This window comes from Plectrocnemia conspersa, unplaced genomic scaffold, assembly GCF_051122295.1.
Source record: "Plectrocnemia conspersa isolate PC_06_02 unplaced genomic scaffold, ASM5112229v1 ptg000002l, whole genome shotgun sequence".
Classification (NCBI taxonomy): Eukaryota; Metazoa; Arthropoda; class Insecta; order Trichoptera; family Polycentropodidae; genus Plectrocnemia; species Plectrocnemia conspersa.
In genome coordinates, this window is record NW_028277166.1 from 6,948,369 (window position 1) to 6,976,316 (window position 27,948).

At 28.8% G+C, this 27,948-nt stretch overlaps 1 protein-coding gene across 2 annotated transcripts; it reads right to left on the minus strand.

Annotated features, from left to right (window-relative positions):
• Window positions 1-638: 638 nt before the first annotated feature.
• On the minus strand, window positions 639-27,074 carry LOC148237499 (uncharacterized). 2 transcript variants are annotated; one of them, XM_088205517.1, is made up of 10 exons: window positions 26,974-27,074; window positions 25,341-25,504; window positions 2,833-2,863; window positions 2,526-2,770; window positions 2,325-2,461; window positions 2,133-2,262; window positions 1,909-2,054; window positions 1,636-1,844; window positions 1,304-1,572; window positions 639-1,237 (listed from the first exon to the last, which is right to left on the minus strand). In XM_088205517.1, exons 2-10 carry the CDS (start codon window positions 25,380-25,382, stop codon window positions 1,088-1,090), a joined length of 1,359 nt encoding a protein of 452 aa, XP_088061643.1. In that variant the 5' UTR covers window positions 25,383-25,504; window positions 26,974-27,074; the 3' UTR covers window positions 639-1,087. The 2 variants fall into 2 exon arrangements, with proteins under 2 accessions (XP_088061643.1, XP_088061642.1); XM_088205516.1 differs by having other exon boundaries at window positions 26,942-27,074.
• Between the last annotated feature and the right edge of the window lie 874 nt (window positions 27,075-27,948).

The following is a 27,948-nucleotide window of genomic DNA, read 5'->3' on the forward strand; positions in this document are numbered from 1 at the left end:
AATTAATGATGAAAAGTATAGTAAATGTAAATTATCTAAAGTATAATACATCTTGATAGTAGTTTTTATTTATTAGTAAATGCATTATTTTTCTTCATTTTATCTTCTGTATTTTTAACTAAATAGTTTTCTTTAAGTTAATTGAGGATATTTTAAATTATTTGTATGAATATACATACATATGTATATAAATATGTATAATATATAATGCGTTATTATACATATAACTTATAAACATGTTTTTGATTTGAAAATTATGATGTGCATCCATTAATATAAAAATGAATGCACTTTAATTGGAACATGATTAGAAATGATTGACGTAATTACGAGAAAAACATGTTTATGCAAAATAATTATTTTGCTTTTATGTAAGATTATGATTAAGAATATATATTGAAATATTTCAACACTTCTTTATTATAAAATTGTTCCTTATGTAACTTAAATACTAAGGTATATTAGTTATTTTAAAAAACGAAAACATATATTTGATGAAACATATATAAATATATGAAATGGATAATATTACAAAAGTTCAGTTTAAATTCACATTAAACTTATACTTTATAAAAACGCGTGATAATAATTACGATAATATTTATTATATTTATACAAAAAACAGTCATAAATATATATTTTTTAATATTAAAAAAATGCACAATATACAAACACAAAATAAATAATAACATCAGTTTTTAACACACGGTTATAATAAAATCTTTGTCATGATTAGAAAACTGGTCAAAACCATTGTGTGTGATTTTTCATTGCAATTTCCCAATCACAAGTTTCTTACTAACATTAATATATATAAATAAATATTATTATGTACATAATATATAAAAATCAAATTATATAACGAACCCTTATTTCAATTATAAATAAATGCTTATTTAAATTAGTATTATTTTTTCAATATTAAATAGTTAATAACTTTGGTTTTAAACAAGTTTTTTTTTCGGTTCATATAAATGTAGTAGTTATCCGAATGTATCTAAATAAATTAAGTAACGTTTTTTTGGTAATCCTAGAATAAACTACATAAATATTACCTAAAAATAACCGTTCAATAAATAAAATCAAATCATTGCACTGTTGGTCTTCCGGTGTAACCGATAGAATCTCCGTAATGTGAAGTTGCATCTCTTACAATTTGTTCTAACGATTTGCTAGATAGATGTGGTAAACTACTGTTGAGTACTGCTGTATGTAGTCTGCTTGCTAGATAGCACATCTGGAGTATATAAAATAATATTAGTAATGCAATTTATTTTGTTATAAAAATATATTAAAAACTTACAATTAGAGCTGATAGAAATAGTAGACATCCTAAAGCTCCTGCGACTACCAATGTAGTATTACAAGATGTTTCCAAAGAAGCTGATTTATGGAACAGTTCTCCAGGCATGATGACTGTGTATTCGATATTTTCTTTGAACCTCGTGAATTGAGTTGTATCATTGTATTTTTGAGTCAGGGCTTCAGCTCTGACGCCATTAGATGATGTTTGTAAGTTAGTGGAGTTTTCGTACATGGCGAATGACATTTGACGCTTTCTTCTTCCATGTCCTATAAGATATAAAATTAATGTCATACGTCTAGATTAATACAAAATATTTTTAAAGTAAATACCGGAAGGTTCAAATAGATCTAAGCAAAAATCTGGTTGACAATCGGCAGCATCCATGCATGCCTTTATCTGAGAATGTATCCAAAGAGTACTGCGCTCTTTCATTGTACTTAATAAGAACGCTTCAAAGTCTAAGAATACTTCATTGTGCTTGTCTCTATATCTAGCAGGTTGATGAGGAATGATTGAAGCAAAATCCCTATTTCTACATCTGAATTTTACATTAAAATCACATTAAACATAGTTTAAAAATCAATCCACAATCAAAATCATACCCTTCTTTAACTAGGATCACACTTCCAGGCATTTTCGGATCATCAGGATCTGGAGAAACGGTGACTTCCATTAACTTTACGTACTTCCAAGCGGAATCCGGGTTGATCCTAGCTCTCAGTTGTAGCTTTGTTCCGATTGGTACTGCCTGATGTTAGTTTAAAAAAAAATTTTATACACTATGTATTTTTTAATGTAGTATTTACAGAATATAATGATCTAATACTTGATCGACTGGTAATTCATTGGAAGAATTAGTGATCCTTGCTGCTGGAGCTTCTTTATAAAGTGCCACTTCGTATTCGAGTCTTCCTGGAGTTTCTTCGACTACGCCAGACACTCGAGCTCCATGAGGACTGTAATAATATCATTAATTAAAACTGTTTTTTTTTAATAATATTATTTATAAAATACTCACAAGCTTCCAGCGAATCCTGCTGCTTTATTTTCTATGACCGTTGGCTCTGGAGGCTTACACATTATAATGAGTTCTTGATCTGATTGCATGACAACTCCAGGGAATTGCGGAAACCATACTCTTACGTGCACGAAACCCTAAACAATATATTATTTTAATCCATATGGTTTTATTTAAAAAAAAAACATAGATGATACTCACGTTTCTTTTCAGTACACCACATCTTGAAAAGTCAGTTATCTTTAGTTTGTAGAGTAAACTGGTAGGATCTCCAGGCTCTGGGCGAATCTGACAGGAAGGATCAGTATCTGCTGCTACTGATCTGTCGTCAGCAAAAAGAGGCGATCCTCTGAAACCTTCAGGTTTTCTCAGTAATGCCACTATTGAATCTCTACTAGTTCCCCCGTTAACTCCTGCTCCACCAAATGTGCATTGGATATCTGTGACTGTGATACAATTATTAGATAAGCTAAAAAATCCAGTTATAAATATTTTTTTATAAATCTACCGTCATAGTCTTGTGAAGTCGTCAAGTGAATCTGAAACAAAGAAAATCATACTTTTAAACAATGTTTTAGGAAGAAAATAAAGACTAAATATTCTTATAATGAATAACGTACATATAAGGAAAGAAATTGAAAATCTGAAGTTATCAATATTGTATATTTTTTATATATGTATGTATGTCTTGTGTATTATGATAATAAATAGCCTTGACTCTATGTGTTTACAGATAATATTTCCAGGAATCATTGTTTATGCCTGTAGGTTTTTTCTATTGACTATCCCTTGTAATATAAATATTTTAATAATTTATATTTATCTAGATATTTTTTAAGGCCTAATTATGATTAGCAACTTGGAACAAGCTAAAAATAAATAATAAATTCTTTTTTTGCTTTTAAGATACACACAAATACTATAATTTAAAATATTTTATAAATTAATTGAAATACATAGCTTTTAAACTCCAAAGAAATGAAAAATAATAATAAAGAAAAACATGGGAAATAAAAAAAATACTTTTTTAATCAGTTTATACAAATATATTTTTTTTTCATATATGGATTTATGTTTGCATTTTTAGTTATGTAAACTATACTGATTATTTTTTTATTAATATTTAGTAAATTTAAGTTTTGACTAAATATACATTTTCTCATAATGGAAATGTGTAGATTTGTAATTCATAATAAAATATATAAACTTTAGTCAAAATTTAGATTGGATTAAAGTCTATTTATTTTAGCCTACATAGTAATATATTTATTCATATTTAGTACTCGAATGTTTCGAATCAGACAGATTTTTCTGAAAAATATGGACATTCATATTAATTCTTCACGCGTCAGTATCTATTTCTTAAAATAAATATAAAATACAGTAGTACCTAATAACAAGGTAAATTGGGGACGTGCTATTTGTGTGCCTGTTACTTTATGTGTGAGCGAGCCAAAGGGAGGATATCTCACCACCGCGCCTAATTCGTACGTATGTGTTTCAAAAAAATGTTTAGTATTTTCTAGTCCCCCAACTACACGCATCCAATTTACCGTGTTATTGCGGGGTTTATTGTGCTTGGTTTACTGATAAATAATGTTAGTACAATAATCTTTATAATCACATACATATGCGTACATGCAAATGTATACATATAGAATGTATACACATGCATACTTATATTATTTAAATTATGGGATTCATCGCGATGAGAACTTACGATTCTATATTTAATTTATATATCTATTAAATTTCAATTTAATTTATATTTTTATTATAGCACCTTTTAGATTTCTCTAGTTTTTTTATTGGATATTTAACTGATATATGTACCACTTATGTTTTCATTCACCGTTTACTTTTGATGACGATATTATTAAAAGCACGATAGCTACTGCGACCTCAAATATATGCTATATCCTATATAAATGATAAAAAACAGATTTTTTTATTTTTATTTGCTTCAAATTCTATTATTTACCATTTTTGTCTTCTGTATTATTATGATTTTTTAACGGAGTTACATGTTTTTTTAATAGCTACTATTTTGAAAGAAGATGGAAGATCAGGCTGGCTAACGAACTTAACCGAGATATTTATAAGATCTAGAAAAGTTTCATAGCAATTTGATTAATACTATGGCAGTTATTGTATCTTCAAACACATCTTTATATTCCATATAAATTATTTAAAAAAATGTTGAAAAAGTCATTTTTTTTAATTTGTTTCATAGCCAACTCAAAAATCGTTATATTTTATATATATGATTTAAAAAAGGTTAATGTGTAACCGCCATTTTGAAAAACACATAAACCATATACATATATACATATAAAGGACAAAATAATTGCAGCAACAGATTCTTCTATATGAATACATACATGAATACATTATCATTAAAAATATTATGTTTAATTTTTGTAGTATTTTTTTAACTCATTAAAAATAACGTAGAGCTTGAATCTTAGGTAAATATATTTAATACATGTAATGCATCATTAAAATGCTATTAAAATATTTTTCTCAGACAAGTGTTCAAATCTTATCTTTGTTGTAAAATTGTGTGTAATTTTTGATAGCTACTATTTTTAGACAAAATCAGTATACAATTATATCTCGCTATTAAATTAAGTTATCTTATAGTGAACAATAATAAGATATTTTAAATCAAGACAAACTTTTCAATATATCTTAAAAAATATCTTTAATTAATAATTTACAACATAGATGGCGTTAAATAATCAAATTTATCAGGATAAAAAGGTTTAAGTCTTTGCTGAATATTTTAGAATATTTATACTTTAAGATTATATAATTTGCATATTTCAGAATATATTGTTAAATTTTTGTTAATATAATATGTTTGTTTTATAACCTATAACATCCATTTGCTAAAAAGTATTTGCAATTTTGTCAAATGTTAATAATAGTTAGAAAAATTAATACAAACACTTTATTTGACATTGGTTCACATATACCTACTCATAATTTTATAATGCATTTATGTAAAATATAAACAAAAATTATACATTGGTGTGTACTATAAATATTATTTTGACATTAATAGTTAAAAATGTATTACTTAGCTTTGACCGGAGTAAACTTAGATCGCCTATATTATAGTTCATTTAAATAAATTAGATGTACATATATGAAATGGATGAAATTTTGTGCTGACTTTAAAACTGACTCACGTTTCACAGCATACTTTATTATATTTTCGCATTGTTATTGTAAATTATTTGTTATAGAACTAATTTGAGAGTGAAGAAGACACTATGTAAGTAATATTATGTTAAATAAGAAAATTGTTAAATTTTTATTATTCTTATTAATATGTATTTAGCAAGTAGGATTAAGTTTCATACAAAAAAGCTTTCAACTACTGGTCTTCTAGTACTCAAGAGTTTAAATAGTATATATTCCATTGGACCATTTATCGAGAAATTCAAAGCACAAAGGGCGAACTCGATATCTGACAAATTTTTTTTTTCGCAAAGCTTAATCTTCACCTCATAGAGATTATTACCATATTTTTATCTTGCCGAGATTGCCCATATTTTATAAGAAATTCACGAATTTATAAATACATCTGCTGATTTTTGGCGTTCTGTGTACGAGTACAAAGGGCGAACTCGACTTTATAATATCTATCTTTCTCGTACCTACGCAGTAGTTACGAGAGAGATAGACAGCTGTCGACTTCGCCCATATATATAAAATATTTAATATAGTTTTTCGTGCTCTGTGCTCCTTTGTGCTCTGAACGCCTCATATATAAAATGTTGTATAACTAAGATGTGCTATACATAAAATTATATACAAATTATTTTGGATTTCTTAAAACAATCCAAAACCAGCAAACTGAAGGACTAATGTTCGTTTAAAACTATATGGATTTCACACTATATGCCCCAATTAAATTTGACTAAATAAATAAATGCTTTGCAAATATTTACAACATTGAAAATCGCTTAAAATAAATAGTTTTTATTACGATTTTTAATTTTGAATTAAAAAAAAATACCACAGGAAATTTTAAAAATTCACAATTTTTTTGTCCCACTAATCGCGTGTAACACGATTACTTACTTTTTTTACTCTTTGTTAAAAAATCACCTTATTTCAATTGTGTACAGATCGGAAACGTGCTCAACGCACTTTCGCAACGGAATCCTCAAAGAAGTTCCGAGGGTCAATGTCGTCACGGACGAACACAATGGAGGATTAAGAGAATAACGCGAAAGAAAAAACTACTCCGTTGTGCAACACTCGGTCATCGTCCAGCGACCCGTGACTTTTCGGTCAGTGGTCCAAGATGTTGCACACGTCTTATCCATTTTCTGGATCGGAATGGATCGGACAACAATGGAGCAGAGCGAACTTTGTTTGTTCTCGCGGAAGCGTCGACCCACTAATTCCTCCAGCCCTGGGCCCGCTACTATTATTCACACGAAAATCGGTTTAATTGTTTTTGTGTGTAACCTATGTGATTAAGCAGATAATATCTGATATCAAATTTGTGTATCTTCTTAATTTCGGATTAGACTAATAATAAGTGAAGTTCTCATACAGTGAGAAGTTTGCAGGAATCCGAAATAATCTTTTACCACTGAGACAATTCATTGCATCTATTCTATTGCATTCCACAAAATACTTCAAATCATATATGCTACGTATTTGTATTGTAAAATATCATTAGAAAGTACACAAAAAAATATTGAATGACTTTAATTAATCAGTGTGATCCTTGTGCTTGTTTTGAGGCACTCCACTCCATGAGCAACAATTTAGCAGCCTGGTATTCTTATTTAAAAGCACTTTCTGTTCAGGTTTGGAGAAATACTTTTTATCAGGGGATTTAAGTGCTTTCAAACGTTTTGTTTGAGACATCGGTATTTGGTTATTTTGGAGTCCCGAAATTAGATTGTATAGTTGTAAGAAAATAACTAATAAATATATAAGGGCCTGAAACTAAATACAATCGTGTAGAATGGAAGCAACTGGACAATAAAGCCACTCCAAAACATCATTAATATTGTATTTGAACCACTTTTTTATGCTTTGTATCATTGTTCTATTGAAAAACTTTTTTATTTAATAGTTTTTTTAGCGTATGGTAACATTATGCATATCATAATATCCACATACACTTCCTGGTTCATAATTACTTTAATTAAATGTATGAGCCTGTCATATAACCCCATACTTCATATTATTAGCTGGCCACACACGGGCGGATCTGCCCGTCGAATTTGTCCGAAATGGATGTCCGACGGACAAATCCGCCAGTGTGTGGAGTTAAAACTCTCGGACAGATCCATCTGTTGTCTGTCCGTTGTCCGTGCTCAAAACGAACGGATCGGACACGGACAAGCAGATCTGAGCATAGATCTTTGTTAAAATTTGTCCCTTAAATAAATTTATGATCCGGGCCTTTATTAATTTGCGCCAAAGTTGCCGCCAACGTCTAAATTTTTTCAAACTTTTATTATTTTATGACCCATTTCTATTATATCACTATACAATAGAAAACATAATATAAATTTAAGATGCACTTAAAGACTCTGGATATGTAAATATTACATACATTATTACATAATAAAAAATATAATTTTAATTATACTAAAATTAAAGTTATCATCATTATTGAAAATGTATGAAGAGATCAAGGTGTATACGTATGTATATATTCATGTCATTTAAATTTAGAATTTACTTTAACAACTATATAAATTTAACTTTTCTTCTATAATATCTACCGAGCTCAGTCAGACAGATCCGAGCTCGTACATTTTGCGTCTGTGGCCAAGCCCGGACAAATCCGTCAGATGTCCGACGGGCAAATCCGCCCGTGTGTGGCCGGCTAATAGCCCTCAGATCGCTTAATTGTTTTTATTGTTTGTACATATATCTCGAGTTAAATTCTTCATTCACAAATCGTCTCGCATATCGCCTTCCATCAGAGCCATTCAATTTACACTAATCACTTAACAAAATAGTCTTCCATTCTGAGATTGCCCAATTAATTTGCTTTTTGGCAAAATTAATTCGTTTTACGTTCGTTATGTTTTACAATATCACTTCCATGCAAAGTATTTACAACGGTTTTAAGTGGATTTTCTTTAGAAATTCTTATTATTTTTCGATCTAAACGCAAAGAAGTTTTTTCGAATTTATGTTATAATCAGGCCTGATGAAGGGGGGGGGGAGGTGAAAACTTCACGGGCCCGTTTTTCTTGAGATACCAACTCTGGATAGAATCAAAGAAAGAATATATTAATAAAAAAAAAAGTAAAAACTGACCTCAAATAATGAATTTGAACTAAACTACAGTTGTTTGAGATGTACCTATATACTTATGTATTTCAGGTATAAGCAAAGTAACGCAAGCAAGCCATAGGGCTCGGCCCCTCTTGGGGTTCAAAGACTAAAGGCTGCAGCTGAGGTAGCATCAACACTTCTCTGGTGCTATTACTAGGATGATACGTAATGCATGCAATGCAACGCCGACTAGAAAACGAGAGCCCGTCTTCCTCAGCGCTCGGTAGAGAAACTAATATATCTCCAATAACATATTTAGTACTACGGGGGGTAGGGAATCGCTCATCCGGCCGTCACAAGCTGGGTGCCCGCCCGAAGGGTTGGACTCATAGGTTCTTATTACCGGTAACAATAGTGGTGCACGCAATGGATTTCATGTAGGTTAACTTCTGGATTTAAATTTGCCTTATCTCTCATTCAAGAGAAACTATAAAATACTTTACACATTCGAAGACATCAAGAGACTAGAGAGACTCACTATTTTTACAACTCCATTTTTCAGACAATTTATTTTATTTTATTAATTTATTTAGCTTAATAGCTAATCTTTACATCTAACAAATTGAGTAAACATATATAAAAATATATAAAAAATACATAACAGAAATAAAAAATAAAAATATACAATAATAAAGTCTTAATTTTATAATTTATTTCTATATGTACGAAGGTGTTTTTTTATTCCATTTATGAAACCCGTTATATTTTTGCTGTTTCGGATTTCTCTTGGAAGACTATTATATAAATCAAAACCTCCGTACATAATTCCCCTAGCCGTACTCGTTTTCTTATACTTAATTATCTTTAAATTTTCTCTATTTCTAGTATTATATTTATGTACATCTTTATTTCTTATTAAATACTTATTAAAATATTCTGGTAACATATTATTTTCTAACTTATATATAAATACTAAAACATTCATACTCAATATTTCTTGAACATTCAACCATTCTAATCTATCAATCATACTTTTACAATTAGTTAATCTATTTTTATTTAAGATTACTCTCATTGCCCTATTTTGTAATTTTTGCAACATTTGTTTATCTAATTTATTTAACATATTTAATATTGTTGCACGATAATTAAAATGGGGCAAGATTATACTATTGTAAATTATTTTTTTTGTATTTATACTTAATATATTTCTTAATCTAGATAATAAACCTATTTTTCTACTAATTTTTTTTAATATGTAATTACAATGTTCTTTAAAATTAAATTTTGTATCAACAATTACTCCTAAATATTTTATATTATCCACTATTTCTATACTAGAGTTATTTATTACTATTTTGGTACTATTATCTAACACATTTTTATAATTAATAAACATACATTTAGTTTTATTCTCATTTAATTTAAGTACATTATTCTTTAACCATATTTCTAATATACTTAATTCATTATTTAAATTATTTACAATTTCTTTAATGTTATCACCTATGCAATACATTAATGTTAATTAAGAATCTAATTCAATTTTAATTAAGAATCTAATTCAATTTTACGGGATTTTCACGATACATCTAAATAGCTCTACCATGTATTTCGATTTAATCGTATTGTTGCCATATTAAATACTACAACATTGCAGTTTATATCCTTAACTACGCTCTGTCAGCTATAGTTTACTACTATTCAACACCACCAGTAAATACATTTATATAACAAGACGATCAACCCTTCTGAGAAAATATGTGAAACAACTGTTGAATTGGAAGTGTTAAGGTGCCTTTAAGAGCTACCATGAATAACCTATTTTATTTGTTCTTGTTTCTAGGTTAATAAAAACATTTGTAGGTATTTTAAGATTATTTTGTAGTTGTATAATACAGACATTTCACATGTTTATTTAATAATAAAATGTAAAAGTGACACCATTTTTGTTCTAAACTCATATAACGTAAAAATGTATCACTTAATCTTAATAGCAGGAATTCCAAAGAGAACGAATTTAATTTTACATCGTTACACGCTGACAATGGTCTTCATTTTTAAAAGTCGTACTGTACATATTTCTAGAAGCAAAAAAATATGTACAATTCATTCGAAATGATTGGCCATCAACGACGATAGTTCCACCATTGTAAAGTTCGACACTCGAACGATGATAGATCGAAAACGTCCATCCCGCTGAGTGAGATAACGCATCGTGAGCATTATACGGTAAGTTAAATAATAAGTTACGCAGAACCGACCCGTTATGAAAGTAATGTCGGTGGTAAAATGGTTCGACGATAATCCGGAAAGATTTGATGAAAATGACCACCGACATGTTTCGTTTCGGTGGTGGGTCGGAAAGATTGGCCTTTGATTTTTAACCTAGATTTTAATGGATGGTGACTCATGAAAATATCTGATGTGTTGAATATAATGAGGTTAAAAGTTATGTTTGAATCGGGGTTGAAGTGAGAGCAATAACACAAATCTGTGTACTATTTTGTGAAAGTAGCAATATTTGTATTCATGGATTGAATACAAAGCATGCGCACAATGGCATACAAATAATAAATAAAAAAAATATGTTCTTCGAAAAGCACTAGAAAAAGCTGGAATCAATTAAATATGTATTTATTCTAAATAAATGTAATTGTTTATCTTCTTATTTTTTTTTGGGTAGTCCTGTTTTTAATTGGTAAGTCTGCTGTATATATTAAGTACAGTACTGACCCTAACTAATTTAAAATTGCACTTTTAATTTTATATTTTAATATTCAATGTAACACTTTGTCGAAAGCCTGGCTTATATCTAAGAAAGATACCTTATAAATTTTTTTAAGTAACTTGAAATAGCGTTTGTATTCGAAGTTATTTTATAGTGCAAAATTTATGGGAAGTTTGCATTTTTAAAGAAATATTGTAAAGGGCGTTAAGACTTTTTAATGGTAGTTTTATTACTATGTATTGTTTTTAATATAAATAAATGAGTAGCGATAGTATCACACAAGCAACACTGGTTTATTTTTTTTATAATTATATGAGATTTTGTAGTAAGTAAAATACAAGAAAAATAAATTCGTCACATTATAATGTACTCTAAATAAAATCCTTTTAATATTAAAAAGTTATTATTATAATATGATATAATGCACAAGGTATTCATAATGTAGTTTCAGCTGTGAACGTTTGATACAAAATTATTTTAAACAATGCTAAAGACGATTCGGATTCGGTTTGTTGGTTCGGCTCTAGTTTTTTGAAGTTCAATTTAGCATATAATTTGCAAAATGCTAAAATTTAGGTCAACATTATCGAATATCTCGTTTTACGGTGCGTGCTCTTTCCAAAGAAAAATGCGGAAAATTGCAGGCCCGCATGCAATTCATAACGGTAATGCTAATTTTTATACATATTATAAGTTCCAAGTTCAAAGTGTTTTTGCACAGTCACAAACCTTCTCTGTATATTGGTAGGAAAAATTAAATTCGCTACGAACCGCTCTGAATATTTTCTGTGCTGGATTTGTCGCTAGAGAGAAAAAATAAAATACAGAAAAACGAGAGGTAAAATTTACCGGAACGAGCGGCAATGATTGGCGGTGACGATTTACAAAAAAAATTTGAGATTCACAATGAAGCGAATTAGTGTTGTATTATACTTTAAGAGTATATAAGAAATAACGACGTTATTTTTGACCTAGAATTTCTCGATTCAGCCATTGTGATTGGCATTTAGAAAAATCAATACGGGTCATCGGTGTCAATTTTATGAAGAAAGAGAATAAAAGAAATGCCATTACACACAATTTTATCATTGTTATCTTATTATCATAATTAATAATTGATTTATATATAATTTACAGTTATACCACTGTTTATTTCTGTATGTAATTCAATTATACTAATTAGTATACATATAATGAGAGAGATGTCTCTATTGTTTAAATAAAAATAAAAGGAAAAGTAGCGGAATTATATAATTTACTGTATGATAAAACTATTACCTAGTTTATCTATAAGCAATCAAAACTGATTTATCAATAATAAAATATTACAGTAACATGAAAAATAGAATCATACTGTAATTATATTGGTAATGGTCACACATTTGTTAATTATTTTATATATTATATTTATTCTTATAATACTTAGCTAACATTGCAAAATAAAGTTCCTTAACGATAGAATAAATCAAAAATTCTATTTAATTTTGGTTTTAGCCGAAAATTAAAATGTAAGGACTTTAGTAATATATTATGATATTATTTAATTTAAGTATGTATTAATTAAATAATGAATGTACAAATAAATTTAATAGAAATCCTTTGCCCAAGTTCTATAGATAAAAAATATGTTTTCTAATAAAAAACATATAATGAACTATAAAAATGATAAGAAATATTTTTGTATTTATTTTTATTTATAATACGTATATAAAAGAACATTTTTGATACTTTTTTACTAGGATTATTTTTAACGGATATTCAATTTTTTAATTTAAAAAGTTGTTGGGGTAAAACAAGATGGCAATTCAGACTGGCTAATAAACTTAGCCGAGATAAGCTCTATTTTTAGAGAACTTTGATGATGCTTTCGTGTTCTTATAACATTCCATAAAACATTTTTTTGTGTTACTGTTATTTCTATTGTATATTAGAATTTTTTAAATTAAATTTTTTTTTCTTAGGGTTTTTTAATGATTTTTATTTGTTTGATCAGACGCCATTTTGAAACAATAAAGCTGAATAAAGAACTCATCCGAGATATTCACAAGATTTTTTTAAGAAATGGTTTATGGTGATATAATTAACACTACAGCTACTAAAACTACATCGTTCTTAAAATCCGTTATATATCTCATAAGAGATAATAAAAAAAACACTTCTTTCAATTTAATTTTAAATATTACTCTTTTGATTTTTTTATCTAAATTTTTTTGAAAAGCTGCAATTTAAAAAAAAAGTTTGCTGATTAGGCTGGTTAACAAACCTAATCATTTATGAATATAATCCCATATAAATTTAAAAAAAAAATTGAAAATTCTATTTTTTATTATTTTTTCCAATATACTATTATAGCAATTTTTATCTCCTTACTTTTTCTGTAATATTTTTTTTAACAAAGTTAATTAGCTGCCATTTTAAAACAATATGGTGGATCAAGCTGGCTAACGAATCAAGTTTTATGGCATAACAGTAGCGTAAAGGATTTTGGACCACACGCACGCCTTCGTTACAATTGCATAAATTACACGATCATTGCAGCAAGAGGAACTGCCTCCTAACAATCGCTGCAGACATCTACAATAACTCTGAAGATCATCTACTGACATCATCCCTCCGTCAGCTTCTCCACCACCGCTCGGAGAAAATAATCTCACCATTTATTGTCTGTCGCAGCATACATATGTATGTGAATATAATCTAATAAAATTACACCTAGATAGCGTTTCACTGACTACGAAGTTACATACCTAGGGATCTCAAACCCTAAAATAATTATTAGTAATATATTTCTATTGTGCTAAAATGTTCTTTAAATTTATTTTAAATATATTATACATAAAATATTTTATTCATAAAATTTACTAGTCTGTTGATTTAATTTAATTTGATTTGATATTTGTTTATTACACTTAAAAAACAGTACAATAAATCTGACATATTCTAGAAAAAACAGGCATTGAAAGTAAAAGATTTCTTTAGTAAATTTCTCAATTGTTTTACCACACATCCTACAAATAATATAGTTGCATACTCTAATTTACTAAATAACATTTCCTCTGCAAGCGTTACGTACATAAATGATTAATTATACAAATCATGTAATTTGCTAACACTTCTTTAACTTTTTTTATAACTGAATGTGTTACATAGAGTAGTCGAAACACCGGATTATGATAATTAACAGCGAAATAACTCCTAATAACGAGTAATAAGTGATAATTTATTGCCGACTAACTGCCATAGTTAAGCGTCTTATTTTTTTTTCAATACTACCGTCTCGAGTAACGTTTTTACCGATTCTTAAATTTTTATTACTCGGCTTAACCGTTTCGCCGGCGACGACCTATATTTCGTTTTTCCATGATAATAATTCTGGTCAAGCGGTTGCTTTCGCTCCGAAATGCGTAACGGGAAACGAGAGATGCTTTTTTCTTCCGGAGGCTATATCGGAGGCTCATCATCAGCTTTTTGTCTTCGTCATAGGCAATTATAAACAGGTCTTGCACGCGGCCATTGTACGGAGCGAACCGTTTTTTATTCTTATTATTGTTATCATTGTATTTTCTCGTTTGGCCAAAATAAACTCATTCATTATAAGTTGTGCTCTTCATATTACTTAGTTCTCTTCACTCAACAATAATGGAATATGTTACACGTGAGTAATGTTCAATTGAAAATATTGAATGATAATTGGTTAGCGGTTTGTAAAGAAAGCAGAAAGGCATTAAGAATATAGGTCAATATATATCAAAATAAAAAAATATTTATATATGTAGAATATTGAAGGAAAACTGTGATTAATTTGGAAAGTTTTTTGTGCGAAAGCAGAAACTGATGTTCATTTTTTCTGTAACATCATAAGCGATTGTTAGCTAAGGGTTATAAGTTTGACTTCATTTAATCCCTGTATGAAAAACTACTATAATTGAAAAGCTGACAATATAATAATGATATTAAAAGTAACACAAAGCTAATAAAAATGTTAATTTTTTACTGTGATTTTATGATGAAGTAAGAAATGGTAAACCATCCGTTCTCAGCGATGAACTTATTAAAAAATGAAAGATCAGTTTGACAGGTGCTTAACCATCAAGTATTGTACTTGATAAAACGCATAATTTAGGCAGGTGCAAGACTTATATGAAGATCGCATCACGAAACTCTTTTTCAAGTTCTATACACTGAAGTGTTGATAGGTGAATTAAAAAAAATGCTTAAGAAATAATTTATGGATTTTATCTTCACAAATAGTTGCAATTTTAGTAATTAATACAAATTTATATTTTTTAAGAAAATAATACATTTAACAGAAATAATATATTTAATCAAACCACAGAACGCATAAACTATTTTACATTGAACAGTTTAGTTTAGTTTTTAATTTTTAAGATTTTTTAGATTTATGAACACTAAATAAATCTTAGTATATTAAAAAACATAAAATATTTAATTTATAAATAAGGTAGCAATATTATGATGCGTATATTTATCTAAGAGAACAATTTTAATGAGTAATATATAAAAAAACTGTTCCATAAAACTATTTTTTTGGACAAATTAGGTGCGAGCGAGCCGCAGCGAATGATCATTGGTCAGAACAGTGAATACCCCATGAATAATTCTCCGCAACGAATCATTTTCCAAAGAAAAATTCGAAAATTCACTTTACATAAATACACAATTTGTTTAATGGAACCAAGTATTTATGCAAATGCACATATCTCTTAAAATAATTCCCTGTTAAATCGCACCCTTTATCTAATAAATCCTGTGTTATTTAAAAAATAATAACAATTATTTAAATTTTGTGTAAAAATTTTTTTGGCCTCGTACCATGAATTTTTACATTATTTTTCATAAATGAGTTTTTTGGGAACTGCTTAAATATAGTATCGATATAAATTTGCTCATAAATTAATTTTTATCTATTATTTTTTTAAATTAAGTCAAAAACTACTGTTTTAAAATCAATTATTTTTTTTCAAAATAAGTATTTTGAAAAAAAATCTTAAAAACTTTATAATGTGCAAAGTTAATATTTTTTATAATAATAATAATAATAATAATAATACATTCAAGTATCCTTATATTATAGTTTAGAATATTTGGTTGCCACAGAATCGATAGAATCATAAGTCGATAATTAATAATTATTAACTAGATACGCGCACTTTTAAAATTATGCGACATTACTATACTACTTGCATTGTAAAGCAACGGCTTTTGAAACAAGCCGCCTAGAAGATGCACTTAAGAATAAGGTTTTCATAAACCAATGCATTTATTTTTTTATATATTTTTTATGTACATCTTATCAAACTACTTAACGATAGATTCGAAATCGATACATTTAGTGACGTTATTATTAACTGTAGTATGTACTCGGCGGAGATATTTGGCACCGATCCTTTATTTTTATGCTAGTAGGGTCTAACGGTTTTAGTGCGTTAGCTCGAAAAAACGTGCTCTTGGATACGCATAATCTGAGGGACAAAACTCTATTTTAACGAACCTTCAACGGTTATGGATTTTAAAATGAAATAATATTATAACTATATTTAAAATAATGTATATGAATAAGACTGTCCGGGCTATAGAGTCAGGGTTTTTTATTTGACTAAGAAAAAGTTAAATTGTTTTTTTCGCAGCAGTTGAGACGGGTCTTCCGTGGGTGCGTCCGTAGACTGCAAGCGTTTCCGAAGTGAGGACGTCGAGCTGGAACAGTAAAAAACGGCAATTTCTGCGTTTTTTGCTGATCCGAAGTAGAATTGACCTATTCTAGGTTGCAGGCCAATTTAGAGGCCTTGAACTCTAAAATGCTAAACAAAATTCTATGCTAGAGTCCCTCTATGGTAGATTTTTTGGTCCGCCCCTTTTAGGTGAGAAAACTAATTATAGAAAGGTGGCGAATTTCTTTGAAATAAATTGCTGTTGGCCGATAAAGTAGATTGAAAACGGTTGTGCGCGTTATCTATTTTCTAGGTAAAATTATGACAATCGTGACATGACAGGTTAACCCAATGCGTCACGATTGCCAAAAGTATAAAATATATTACAATTTTAAAATGCATACAAATATATATGTACATATATACGTATGCATATACGCACACACGCACACACACATATAAGTAAAAACAAGATAAAAGAGCAGACACAAATCACCTCAACAGGTTTGCACTCACACGAATTGAACCAAAACCCCATATGTGTACGAGAAAATGTCAATATCTCTATGCACAGTATTGAGCAGACGAATGGTCTTTGCCAGAGAAGAGTTGGTAAGTGTTTCAGTTCTAGACTTTACAGACAAGAACTATAACCGCCTTCCGGAGCAAACATTTGAAGTTGCTCGAGTACCGAAGGATTGTATACGATGACTTTGAGCAAATTCCAGAAGTGCTTAATTATATTAACACTTCTGCTAGTTGATAAAAAAATGTATCCCAGCGCTTCCCAAATAAAAGCACCAAGAAACAAGAACAGATAATACCCGTATTTTTTTAAGTATAAATATCGAAGGAATTTACGCTGTACTTTATCCAGCTTCAATTCATTACATTGACTCATTAACAGTACCAAATAATAGAGCTAATTTCTAATATGCTGCGAACTAGAGCATCATAAAGAGTGCGCAATATTACAGTATTCCTGAAATAGCGCGCATTTTAATGATTTGCTGCGAGTCTCTGCAATGGTTAATTTCCAACTTTCTTCGAAAGTCATACCTAAATCCTTAGTAAAAGAAAACCTGTCTAGAATATATTCGCTGAGATGGTAGGAATATTTTGCCGGCATCAACGACCTTGAAAATGAAATTGTGTTATGTTTCTTTACACTGAAAGGCAATTGCTTATAGCAAGCTCACTTCCGTTAATCCGTTAAGTGGTCTCCCACGGTGTTTCATTTTAAGCAAAGAAACACATTTTGCAAGTCGAACTGATGTTTTTTATTATAATTATAATGTGCGTTAATCCTTCCAGTTGCAAATAAGGAGTGTTTCAGTTGATGAACCCGACAATACTATATTATTAATGCAGGCGTATCTATAAAAATTACTAACTAGAATAAAATGAAGAAGGCAATTAGAGGTCAGTATTTTATCAACTGTTGAATATTGTAGTTAGAGATGATGCTACTGGTTGTTATGTATTTTGTTTCAGTCAAAATGAGACAAGCTTAATATTTTTTTTCATACACTTTAAAGACATTCGAGTTAAGATTTCGTTCGTTTTAATTAAGAGGTGCAATAATGACACAATGATTTTTAGTACCACTCAAGACTAAATTATATCTATTTTAACTGTTTTATTATTATTGTAATAGTACAACATATGTGTGTGCATTATATAGATTTATACGATTTAACGAGTAAATTCAATAGCACATAAACGCCTCTCCATTACCGATCTTTCAAATTCAATTTTGCAAAACACACCGTGAGAATACACGTACACGATTTATCGTCTATCATCAGACTCAACGAGAGCAAATGGACAATTTGTCGAAACGGCATTTCGCACTCTTCACTTAACCATCAAAAGACGATCCATAATGTTCGCTCGTACAACATAATGCAATAACCAAAATGTAATATGAAAAAAGCATAATAGTAACGACTTTAATACGTTACCGTTACGAGACAGACTTGCGTGACGAGAATACGAGCCTCTAAATAAGAATAACACAAGAGTTATAATATAATATGGAAGAAAAAAAATTAAAATCTGAAAAGCGAGCATTAACACGTAGTTTTTGTGTAAAAGTGCGATCATAATAAATTAAGAAGCGTGTCATGACCGACTTAAATTGAAAGAAATATTGACCGTATTATTTTTGTGGTATACCGTTTTTTTTAAAGATCGTGATTGAATAAGATTCTGAATAAGAATCAGCTTAAGTTTAATTAAACTAGAATGAATACGGTGCTTAATGCAAAATCTCATTGTATGGCTTGAAACAACAAATAAATAAATTTACTTGAAAAAGCTTTTACTCACAATTCAACGACTGTCTTTTAAAAGCTATGTATGTTAAAGTTAAATGAAACTATTAAGAAAACGGTTTCTTAAAATACTGATACACCAATAAAATCATTTGCAATCGGGTCGATACTAAAATATTCGTCGAAACTTGTACAGCCGTTAAACTTGAACTTTTACTTATTACGTAGTCATCAAATGAATCTGATAAAAATTGTAAATACTGGAAACAAAGGGTTGTTTCGACACAAATTTACGTTAGTAATAATTGAACTTATCCGGTATGAACCGATTACGAAACGACCGGTTAAAATGATGCGTAAGCTGCTGCACAGATTTAACGCTACGTTTAACACCCGGTGCGAGTTCGTTAACATTTTATGGATTCATTATGAAAATATAGTAATTTTTGTATCGACAAGTCATTAGCTAGCTTGTTAGCAAACCGCTAAGCAGGTATAATTATAATTTTAATTATGATGGTAAAAAAATGTGAATGTGTTTTATGCGCTTACATATTATTATTTTCCTTATGAGATTCAATTGAAAGTGAAATTAATTGCCTAATATTTCAATAATAAATATAATAAACGTTCAATTTATTGTATATAACATTAGAACTGATTGATCTTTTATAACTTTTCTGCACTGTAACATCAACATGTTAACCAGCGCAAGCGTCAGATTTTCATTTTCCGCAAAGGTTAAACCAACTCTCGCGTTAAACTAACCATGGTGCAATGTTACGGTGGCTTAACCAAAATGAACGATCGAAGTTCGCGGTCGCAATACAAAAGACATTTTTTTCTTCTCCATATAAACTATTCGTGCTCCAGTCGTTATTTATAATGACTATTTTGCCTCAATTACAATATTACAATGGCTACCATAAAACTTGCCATGTTTTTAATTCCCCCAAGAATTAATGTTGCCTACAAAAAAGCACCGTTCTCTGCGATTTAAAACCGAACAGAATTAAGCTTAATGCTTTTAATTTTTTCAGGTTGTAATTTAATAGCTTGTGGCTTTAGATTTTTCATTGTATAATTGACGCTAGTGGGCCAGAAGAAGCTGGGTGCATCATAATCAATTTGCGCATTCAAATTATGGGCTTTGACTATTTTCTAAGGACAGCTATTCATATATACTATTATAATATATTATTTGTAATAAACATATCTTAGAATACAACGTACATATGACATTGAAAGATGAACAAAATGAAATTGATTAGATTGTCAACGATTAAGACTATCTTGAACCTAATGATATGTATTATATAAAGAAATATAAGATAGCTGAAAGGATTATTTATTATAAATATCAGTATATAAATTAGTGCCATATATATTATCAATTATAAACTATTATTAGTTTAGCTAAAAAAATACCTTGAAGATCGGTTTTATTTCCTAATTATTTATTACAATATTCATCCGTGAAATTAGGAAAATCTAGGCAAATCTATTCTGTGAGCAAAGTCAAGGGACAAACAGTAACAAAAACTACGGTATATGGGAGAACAGTATAGGAGGGACTGCCGCATACGCTATAGGAAACTTTGGTGTTGAAGTCTTACATAGCAAAGAGATACTTTTCTTAGTTCTATTTTAATAAAAATGATTTTATCTATGGGTTGACTAACCTGGCAGATATTTTTCATTATATAAATGAGATAAATCTTTCCATTCAACTGAAATATTAGAAGCCTTCTAGACTAAATTACTAATCTGGAATAAGTGAGTAGAGGCCAAAATTTTTGCAAACTATCCTTTTTTATGAAAGTGCTTGACCAAGATATAGTTCATTTTTTTGAAAGAAATATCTGCACTTTCAAACATTATTTTAATTTTAAAGAGATGAAAGCTTAACCATGTCCATCATTCAGAAAATAACAATTAACCGACACAAGTGGGCTGGTCATTTAAAACGTATTGAAGAGGACAGTTCAACCTAAAAAAGGTTCATCGGTAAATCAATGGCTATCGAAGACCATGGACAAAATGGCGTAGGGGCGCTTAATAGAGGAAACTATGCCTCACCAAGAGTTGTTAGCAAATGATGATGATGATGATGATTTGAGTAACAACTATTTGTATAAATGTAAGGAAAGGATTATTAATAATATGACAAATTACACTGTACAACAATTTATCATTTTTTTGCTACATGTCTAAAATAATATGAATCATAAGTAAACTTTAAAAAATTCGATATTATAGTTTTGAATTTTTTAGTAATAAATAATTTTATGGAACATTGTTGCTTAAGAAATACGATCGATATTTTTTTATTGTTCTTAAGATCAGATTAGAAATAATATCAAGACAGTCTCTAAATATCGTTTTAACAAGTGTAAAGAGTACATAAAGTAAAAAAAAAGTTAAAAAAATATCGACACATAATATTTTATTTCGATAAGGCTACTAATTAATTAGCGAATTAGTGAAAATTATAGGTTTACTTAATGGTTTCAATTACTATCGAGTCAATATAAAATTTACTATCGATATGATATCGTAGTATATATATTATATAATAATATATTTATTGCTTTATTTATTACCTACGTATTACAGCCTTGAACTTGATCGTAACCAAGTTCAACGAATCACCTTTTGTTTCGTACGATAGCGGAAAAAAACTTAGAATTTAATCATAACGATCTTCTGTTAACCCAGTTACATGTAAATGTTTTGTTTACCGTTTTTAACCGTCAGATATAATATTATAAATGATAGTGCAACACAACAAAAAATATAATAATTCATTACGTTACGCTCCCGATTTCGCTTGAATTGTAATTAAATATCTTAAGATCTTGATCAAAATTATAATTTAGACCGAAATCGAATTTTCTCATTACGAATCTATTCAATATATTTAAGAGTTAGTATCTCTTTAAAATCTTGTGTATAAAAAATATGAAATAAAAAAATATAAATATGATTTATATTATTTTCTTTTCCGCGAATGCAAGTACATAGTTAATTGGCTATTGAAATGATACGGATCCACAAGATGTCTGGCTAGTGATTATGAATTGAGAATATTTTTATATTTTCAGAATCTGAGAATAGTCGAATAAATTTTTATATAATACATATATGTATATTTATAGTTGCTTTACATTAAAAAAAGTAAATGTATTCTACAAATACAAAGTGGACCAGAAAAGTTAACTTTAACTAATTGCCCAATGCCGCATTATTATATTTTTTTTGTAAAATATGTAATTATTGATTAACTCATTATTTTACTAATTAATTTTAAAATAATAGTATTTAATTCTAAATTTAATAATTTATTTGATACTTTACTGTTATCAGGTACTATATTTTAAATATTATTTTTGGCTTAGGTTGCTTAGTTTTTTTTTAAATATTTTTACAACTTTCAAGAAGAATGTCGTGAGTCATTTGAAATTTTTGGTACGAGGCAAGTTGAATACATTTATTTGAAAAAAAAACTAACCAACCTAAACCAAGAAGAATATTAAATGACCCCGATAACAAAAAGGTAAAATTTATTTTGGGGAAAATATGTAATACTTCCTATAAGCTACATATTAATTATAATTATTGTTATACTTTTTGATGCATAACCTATAACCTAATTTTTATTTAACTTTAATTCCTCCGTGAGATACGGAAAGCTAAGCTATACCTAATCCAACCAAGATTATAATTGTTTCAGTCACGAATAATGATTACAAAAAATAAGATTAATGTAGGTCTTAAATTTTTTCATATGGGATTTTTTTAAATTAAATTATCAATATGGAGAATATTTTTCTAAAAAGTATTTAAAATTAATTTATAAGTATAACATTATTTATTAATTAATAATAATAAACTCATTACTGATATCCAGATGATATTATTAACTCAGTCCTAATTAATATATACTAGTGTTTGCTAAAGTGTGTTCCGCGAAACTAAATTTATTAAGGAACAGTGACATGCTTTAAGAATTTAAACTAGGTTTAATGTGTAGAAGTCTGTAAAAATATACGTTTTTTAACTATATTTGTAATTTATAAAAAATATAGTGGTAATTTAATTTAAAGCATTGCTAATCAGAAAAATTCTAGAAGGAAAGCTATTAAAACTAGGTTTATGTTTAATCAATATTTTATATGTAAATGATTTAAATATATTCTGCAAAATTTGGTATAAATTAAATGTAACACATAGCATTTAAAACAAAAATCTCAGTGAAATTTTACAAAGTAAAAATATAATAATTTTTCAGAACGAGCCATAAAATAATAAAATGTCGGGACCACTCATAATCGTTGCGATGCTAAAAAGATATAAAATTAATGAATTTATGTATCTAATTTTCTAAATAAAAACTTTTATCCATTAATACCTAGTAACAAAAATCTTACTTGCATAAAGATAAAAATTGCTTCCCAAATATTTATGCTGCACAGATGCAAAAATCGCGAAATGAACTGATTTTGAATTTACAGTATGCTGTTATACATGCCGAAGAAGCTGATAAGATATGTATTATATACAATAACAAATAGTCTGATTCCACCCTGAATCAATATATTTTAAGGACGGAATAGCGCAATCCGCAAAGACTAGTAACTCTGAGGTTGCGGGTTCGAGCCTTGGCAGCGAAACTCGAATTTTCTTTTTTTAAAATTGCGCTTTTATTATTGTTATTTTTTATAAAACATATGTATTATTTCACTATTAGAGAATTTGAAATTAGGAAAATCTAGGTTGAACTAATCTGTGATGATCGATCGGAATTAAAATTATACATTAATCACTAATTCCGATCTCCCAGACACGATAGAAATTTAAAAACACTAAAGTCCGTATGGGATTCGAACCCTGGTCTTTCAGATCAATAGTCAGAGACTTATACCACTCGTATATTGTGCTGGTAAATTAAAAACCGGCCTCAGCTGCAGTGACATCTATTGATTATAAATCATATGTATGTAGATGTCACTGATTCCCAGATTTTCTATTATATCTGATTGACTTACCCAATGGGGACAGATTTACCCAGTAGTAACGCATTGATCAGGTTACAACGAATACTTTTTAATTGGCCATAAGATACAAAATATTTTCGTCAGGTCTTTCACCCAAATTTCAATCTGAACTTAACCACATAATGACAAAGAAAGAGCCAGAAAAATACCGTATTAGAGTAAGACGCTTCACTTCCACTTCGCTTCCAACTTGGATCTCAACCGAACTCGCAACAAGCCGTACCGACCAAGATGATCTTTACAAGACCAAGAAAAGCATTCGTTTTCCACATTGACCATCCAAATAGTTCTTTTTAAACAGATACTTGCATCGCAAGAGTGCAATTTTCTCTTTGATATGACTTAGAAATGAGATTAAAAATAATCTAATTAATAAAAACTTTATAATTACGAAAATAAATAAGTATCGTACAAATGTGCAAAACTTTGAAAGGCTCGATGTTTAAAAATTATTTTCGTATAAGGAAATAAGTAATCAACGTATATTTTACACGTTAATAATAAATTTTCGTTACGCAGCTTCCGTTTTTTTCCGATAAAATCTACTCTAAAGAAAAAATACTAGATATCTTGGCGAAAATCTTTATCCTTAAGTTCTTTATAATAACTCGATTGCAAACATTTTATTTTGCATTTAACACAATTCTTGAAGCGAATTAATATAATCATAAATCAAAATATGGTGAAAAAATCACAATTTTAATTCAGAGCTCAAAACACAACTTTAAATCATTAAAATATGGATTCTGCACCATAGTTTAATATAATTCATTATCTTAAAAATTAGATTCATTTAATAATTGAGGTCTGTATCGCAGAATAAATAAACAAAATTACTGTACAGTAAAGTATTTTACGAGTTTGTAGAACAAAGATTCTTCGCTTTAATTTTCTTTGCATTTTTTTTAAGTACATGTTAAAAAAAAAATATTTGAGAGTTTTGTAAAATCGTTTTAAAAATTCGCACAGAATAAGTAAACCACTCACACTCACACACAAAAAATAGTAAGAAGACTTACCGCGCTTAGGGAGATGAGAAGAACCGTGGTCCAGGTGGACATCTTGCTCCTGGTGGATCACGCTCTGCTTATTTTCTCTGGTTCGAGGGTTCGGTTCAGCACTTGTTACGGTACTCGTTGCGGTTCCGGTTTTGCACAAAACGTCATTCATTCGTTAGAAGCACCTGTCGGTTCAAGAGCGACACGCGACCGATGTCACGTGGAAAGATCACAATTAGCACTTTTTTTTATTATTTTATGATACATTATACTAATGCATAACGGTTAGGTTTTATAAGATGATGGGCAATTTTGCTTGTCGTTAGAGGCAGTAATTCGAGTTACGTTATTTGGTGCATATGTGCATTCGCTACGGACGTATATGAGACGTTAAATTTCATTATGACAATATGTTTTCGGGTTCCGTTAAATTTAACCACTAGATTTGAAATTTTATAGAGACGTGCCGTTATTGAAATAATGTGTATTATATTGGTCCTTAAGTGATAAAATCGGCTGAAGCTGATATGAGCTATTAGATTTTATTATTTTTTATAGAGAGAGGGACTTTAAATAACCGTTAACGTTACAGTTAAAAAGAAAGACAGAAAATCTAGCCGATAAGAGCATTTTACATGAGCTTTCATTAGATTTTTTAAATCATAAATAGTTCTTGTCGTTTTTTTAAGATTGATTTTAAGATAAAATAATATGGATTGAATAAGCTTTAATTTGTATTTTAAGTGATGGAAATTACTTGAATTATACATTATATTTAAATTTGTCTATTCCATTAACAGTTTATTTAAACATTTAATAATGAATTGTATTGTGGGTTTTTTTGTGCCACTTTGTATATTCGATATGTTTGGAGTTTCTTTAGCAAAGCAATAGTTTTAGGCAAATTATTATAATTATATATAAGATACGCATTTTAATTTTCGAGTCAAATGCTTTGCACCTAGTACTGAAAACAACTGAATAAAATTTAAATAAAAACAATTGAAATTATTTATTTTTACGTTTAAAAATATCCATAAAACAAAATTTTGCTATAATGAAAATATAACTGTATTAATTACTCATAATTTCAACTTTAATTTACCTATTTTAGTATTAATGATGTTAATTATGTGCCACTTATATTAACAGTAAATTTAATTATTAGGTATTTTTACCAAATATTTTTATTGACTGAAAATAACAATCGAGTAATTAAAATAACAGTATTTGTTATACAGATGTTCGCGCACAAAAATGTGTAGACAGTATTATTATATTTTCTTTTCGATTAAACGATCTTTTTTTTGATGAACCATTCATAACGTATAACTATCATCTCTCACGCTGTTATTATGTATGAATATTTTTTATATATGTATATATATCGCATAACTGTCGATAAAAATCGACGCGTATAGTTAGTTATTTACGGGCTCCGTTTTTTTTTATTAATCGATTAACGAACCTGTCGGAGTTTAACCTGTTTGAATAATTAAGCGCATTAAGGACTCGTGTTAAATTATTATAACTGTATCCATAAAGTAATAATATAAATTTTACGACTTTTTTGATTTATATTAAAATGAAAAATATCACTTATTTTTTTATAAAAATATTACGTTTTATGTATTGATTTAAATTTAATCCTCACGTTCACTATATATTTTTCATGTCAGTTAAGTTAAAGGTTTGTTGTTTTTGCCGAACGATATCAGCAGACACTAGTGACTGGTTCGCGTTCGGAAGAAGACTGTTGGTATCGCAAGAAAAAGTTACCATCAAACCGTCATGCAGCAACATCTTCAACAGCCTGTGAAATAGTTCTTGCGGGAATTTTTTCAAGGGCTGTCACAATATATTTTATAGTATTGAAATATGACCGTAAGTGTTTGTTTTATATTATTATATTAACATGTTTTATTAAATTGTTATAATTATTTAATTTTTTTATTATTGAAACACTACTGTGTCAAATATATATGATACAATCACAAAAAAATATGTAACGTTAATTTAATGGCCGCAAATAAATTATAGTTAGGCACTATCTCTTATTCTTGGTGAATCTTAGGTGACGGCTGGGCTGTTCTAAATCTGACGATTGAAGTGGAAAGGCTGCTAAAGAATTGAGAGTCTAGGCTTGTATTGTAGTGTAGTTTAAAGATATAAATAGAGACGTAAATTTCAAGTCAGAGGTAATGTCACATCAAATCACTGAGGCTGCGCTCCGGTTTATATATTGTTGGAAAAATGAGAGTCACGAATGTTTGTGTAAACATGTAACGTTTTATGCTACAATTTGCTCTAAAAATATCGTTATTTTGCATTTAAATACGTGTCAGGCCAACAATAATAGCGATAATTATGACGGAGTGAAAATTTTAACTTGATATTACTTGTTAATTATTCGAGAAAATCCTATTGATAATATTATTATTAGCATAATAGAAAATTGATTGAAAGTGAATGTAAATATAATAACTATAAACGTATGTTAGTTATTAATGTAATGGAAATAATAAATCACCTGATCCACAAGATTCCCGTTGCAGTATACGACCTTGAAGCAAATGTCACTTTCTGAAGACGTATACCTATTTCACTGTTCTAAGAAATGAGTACATCT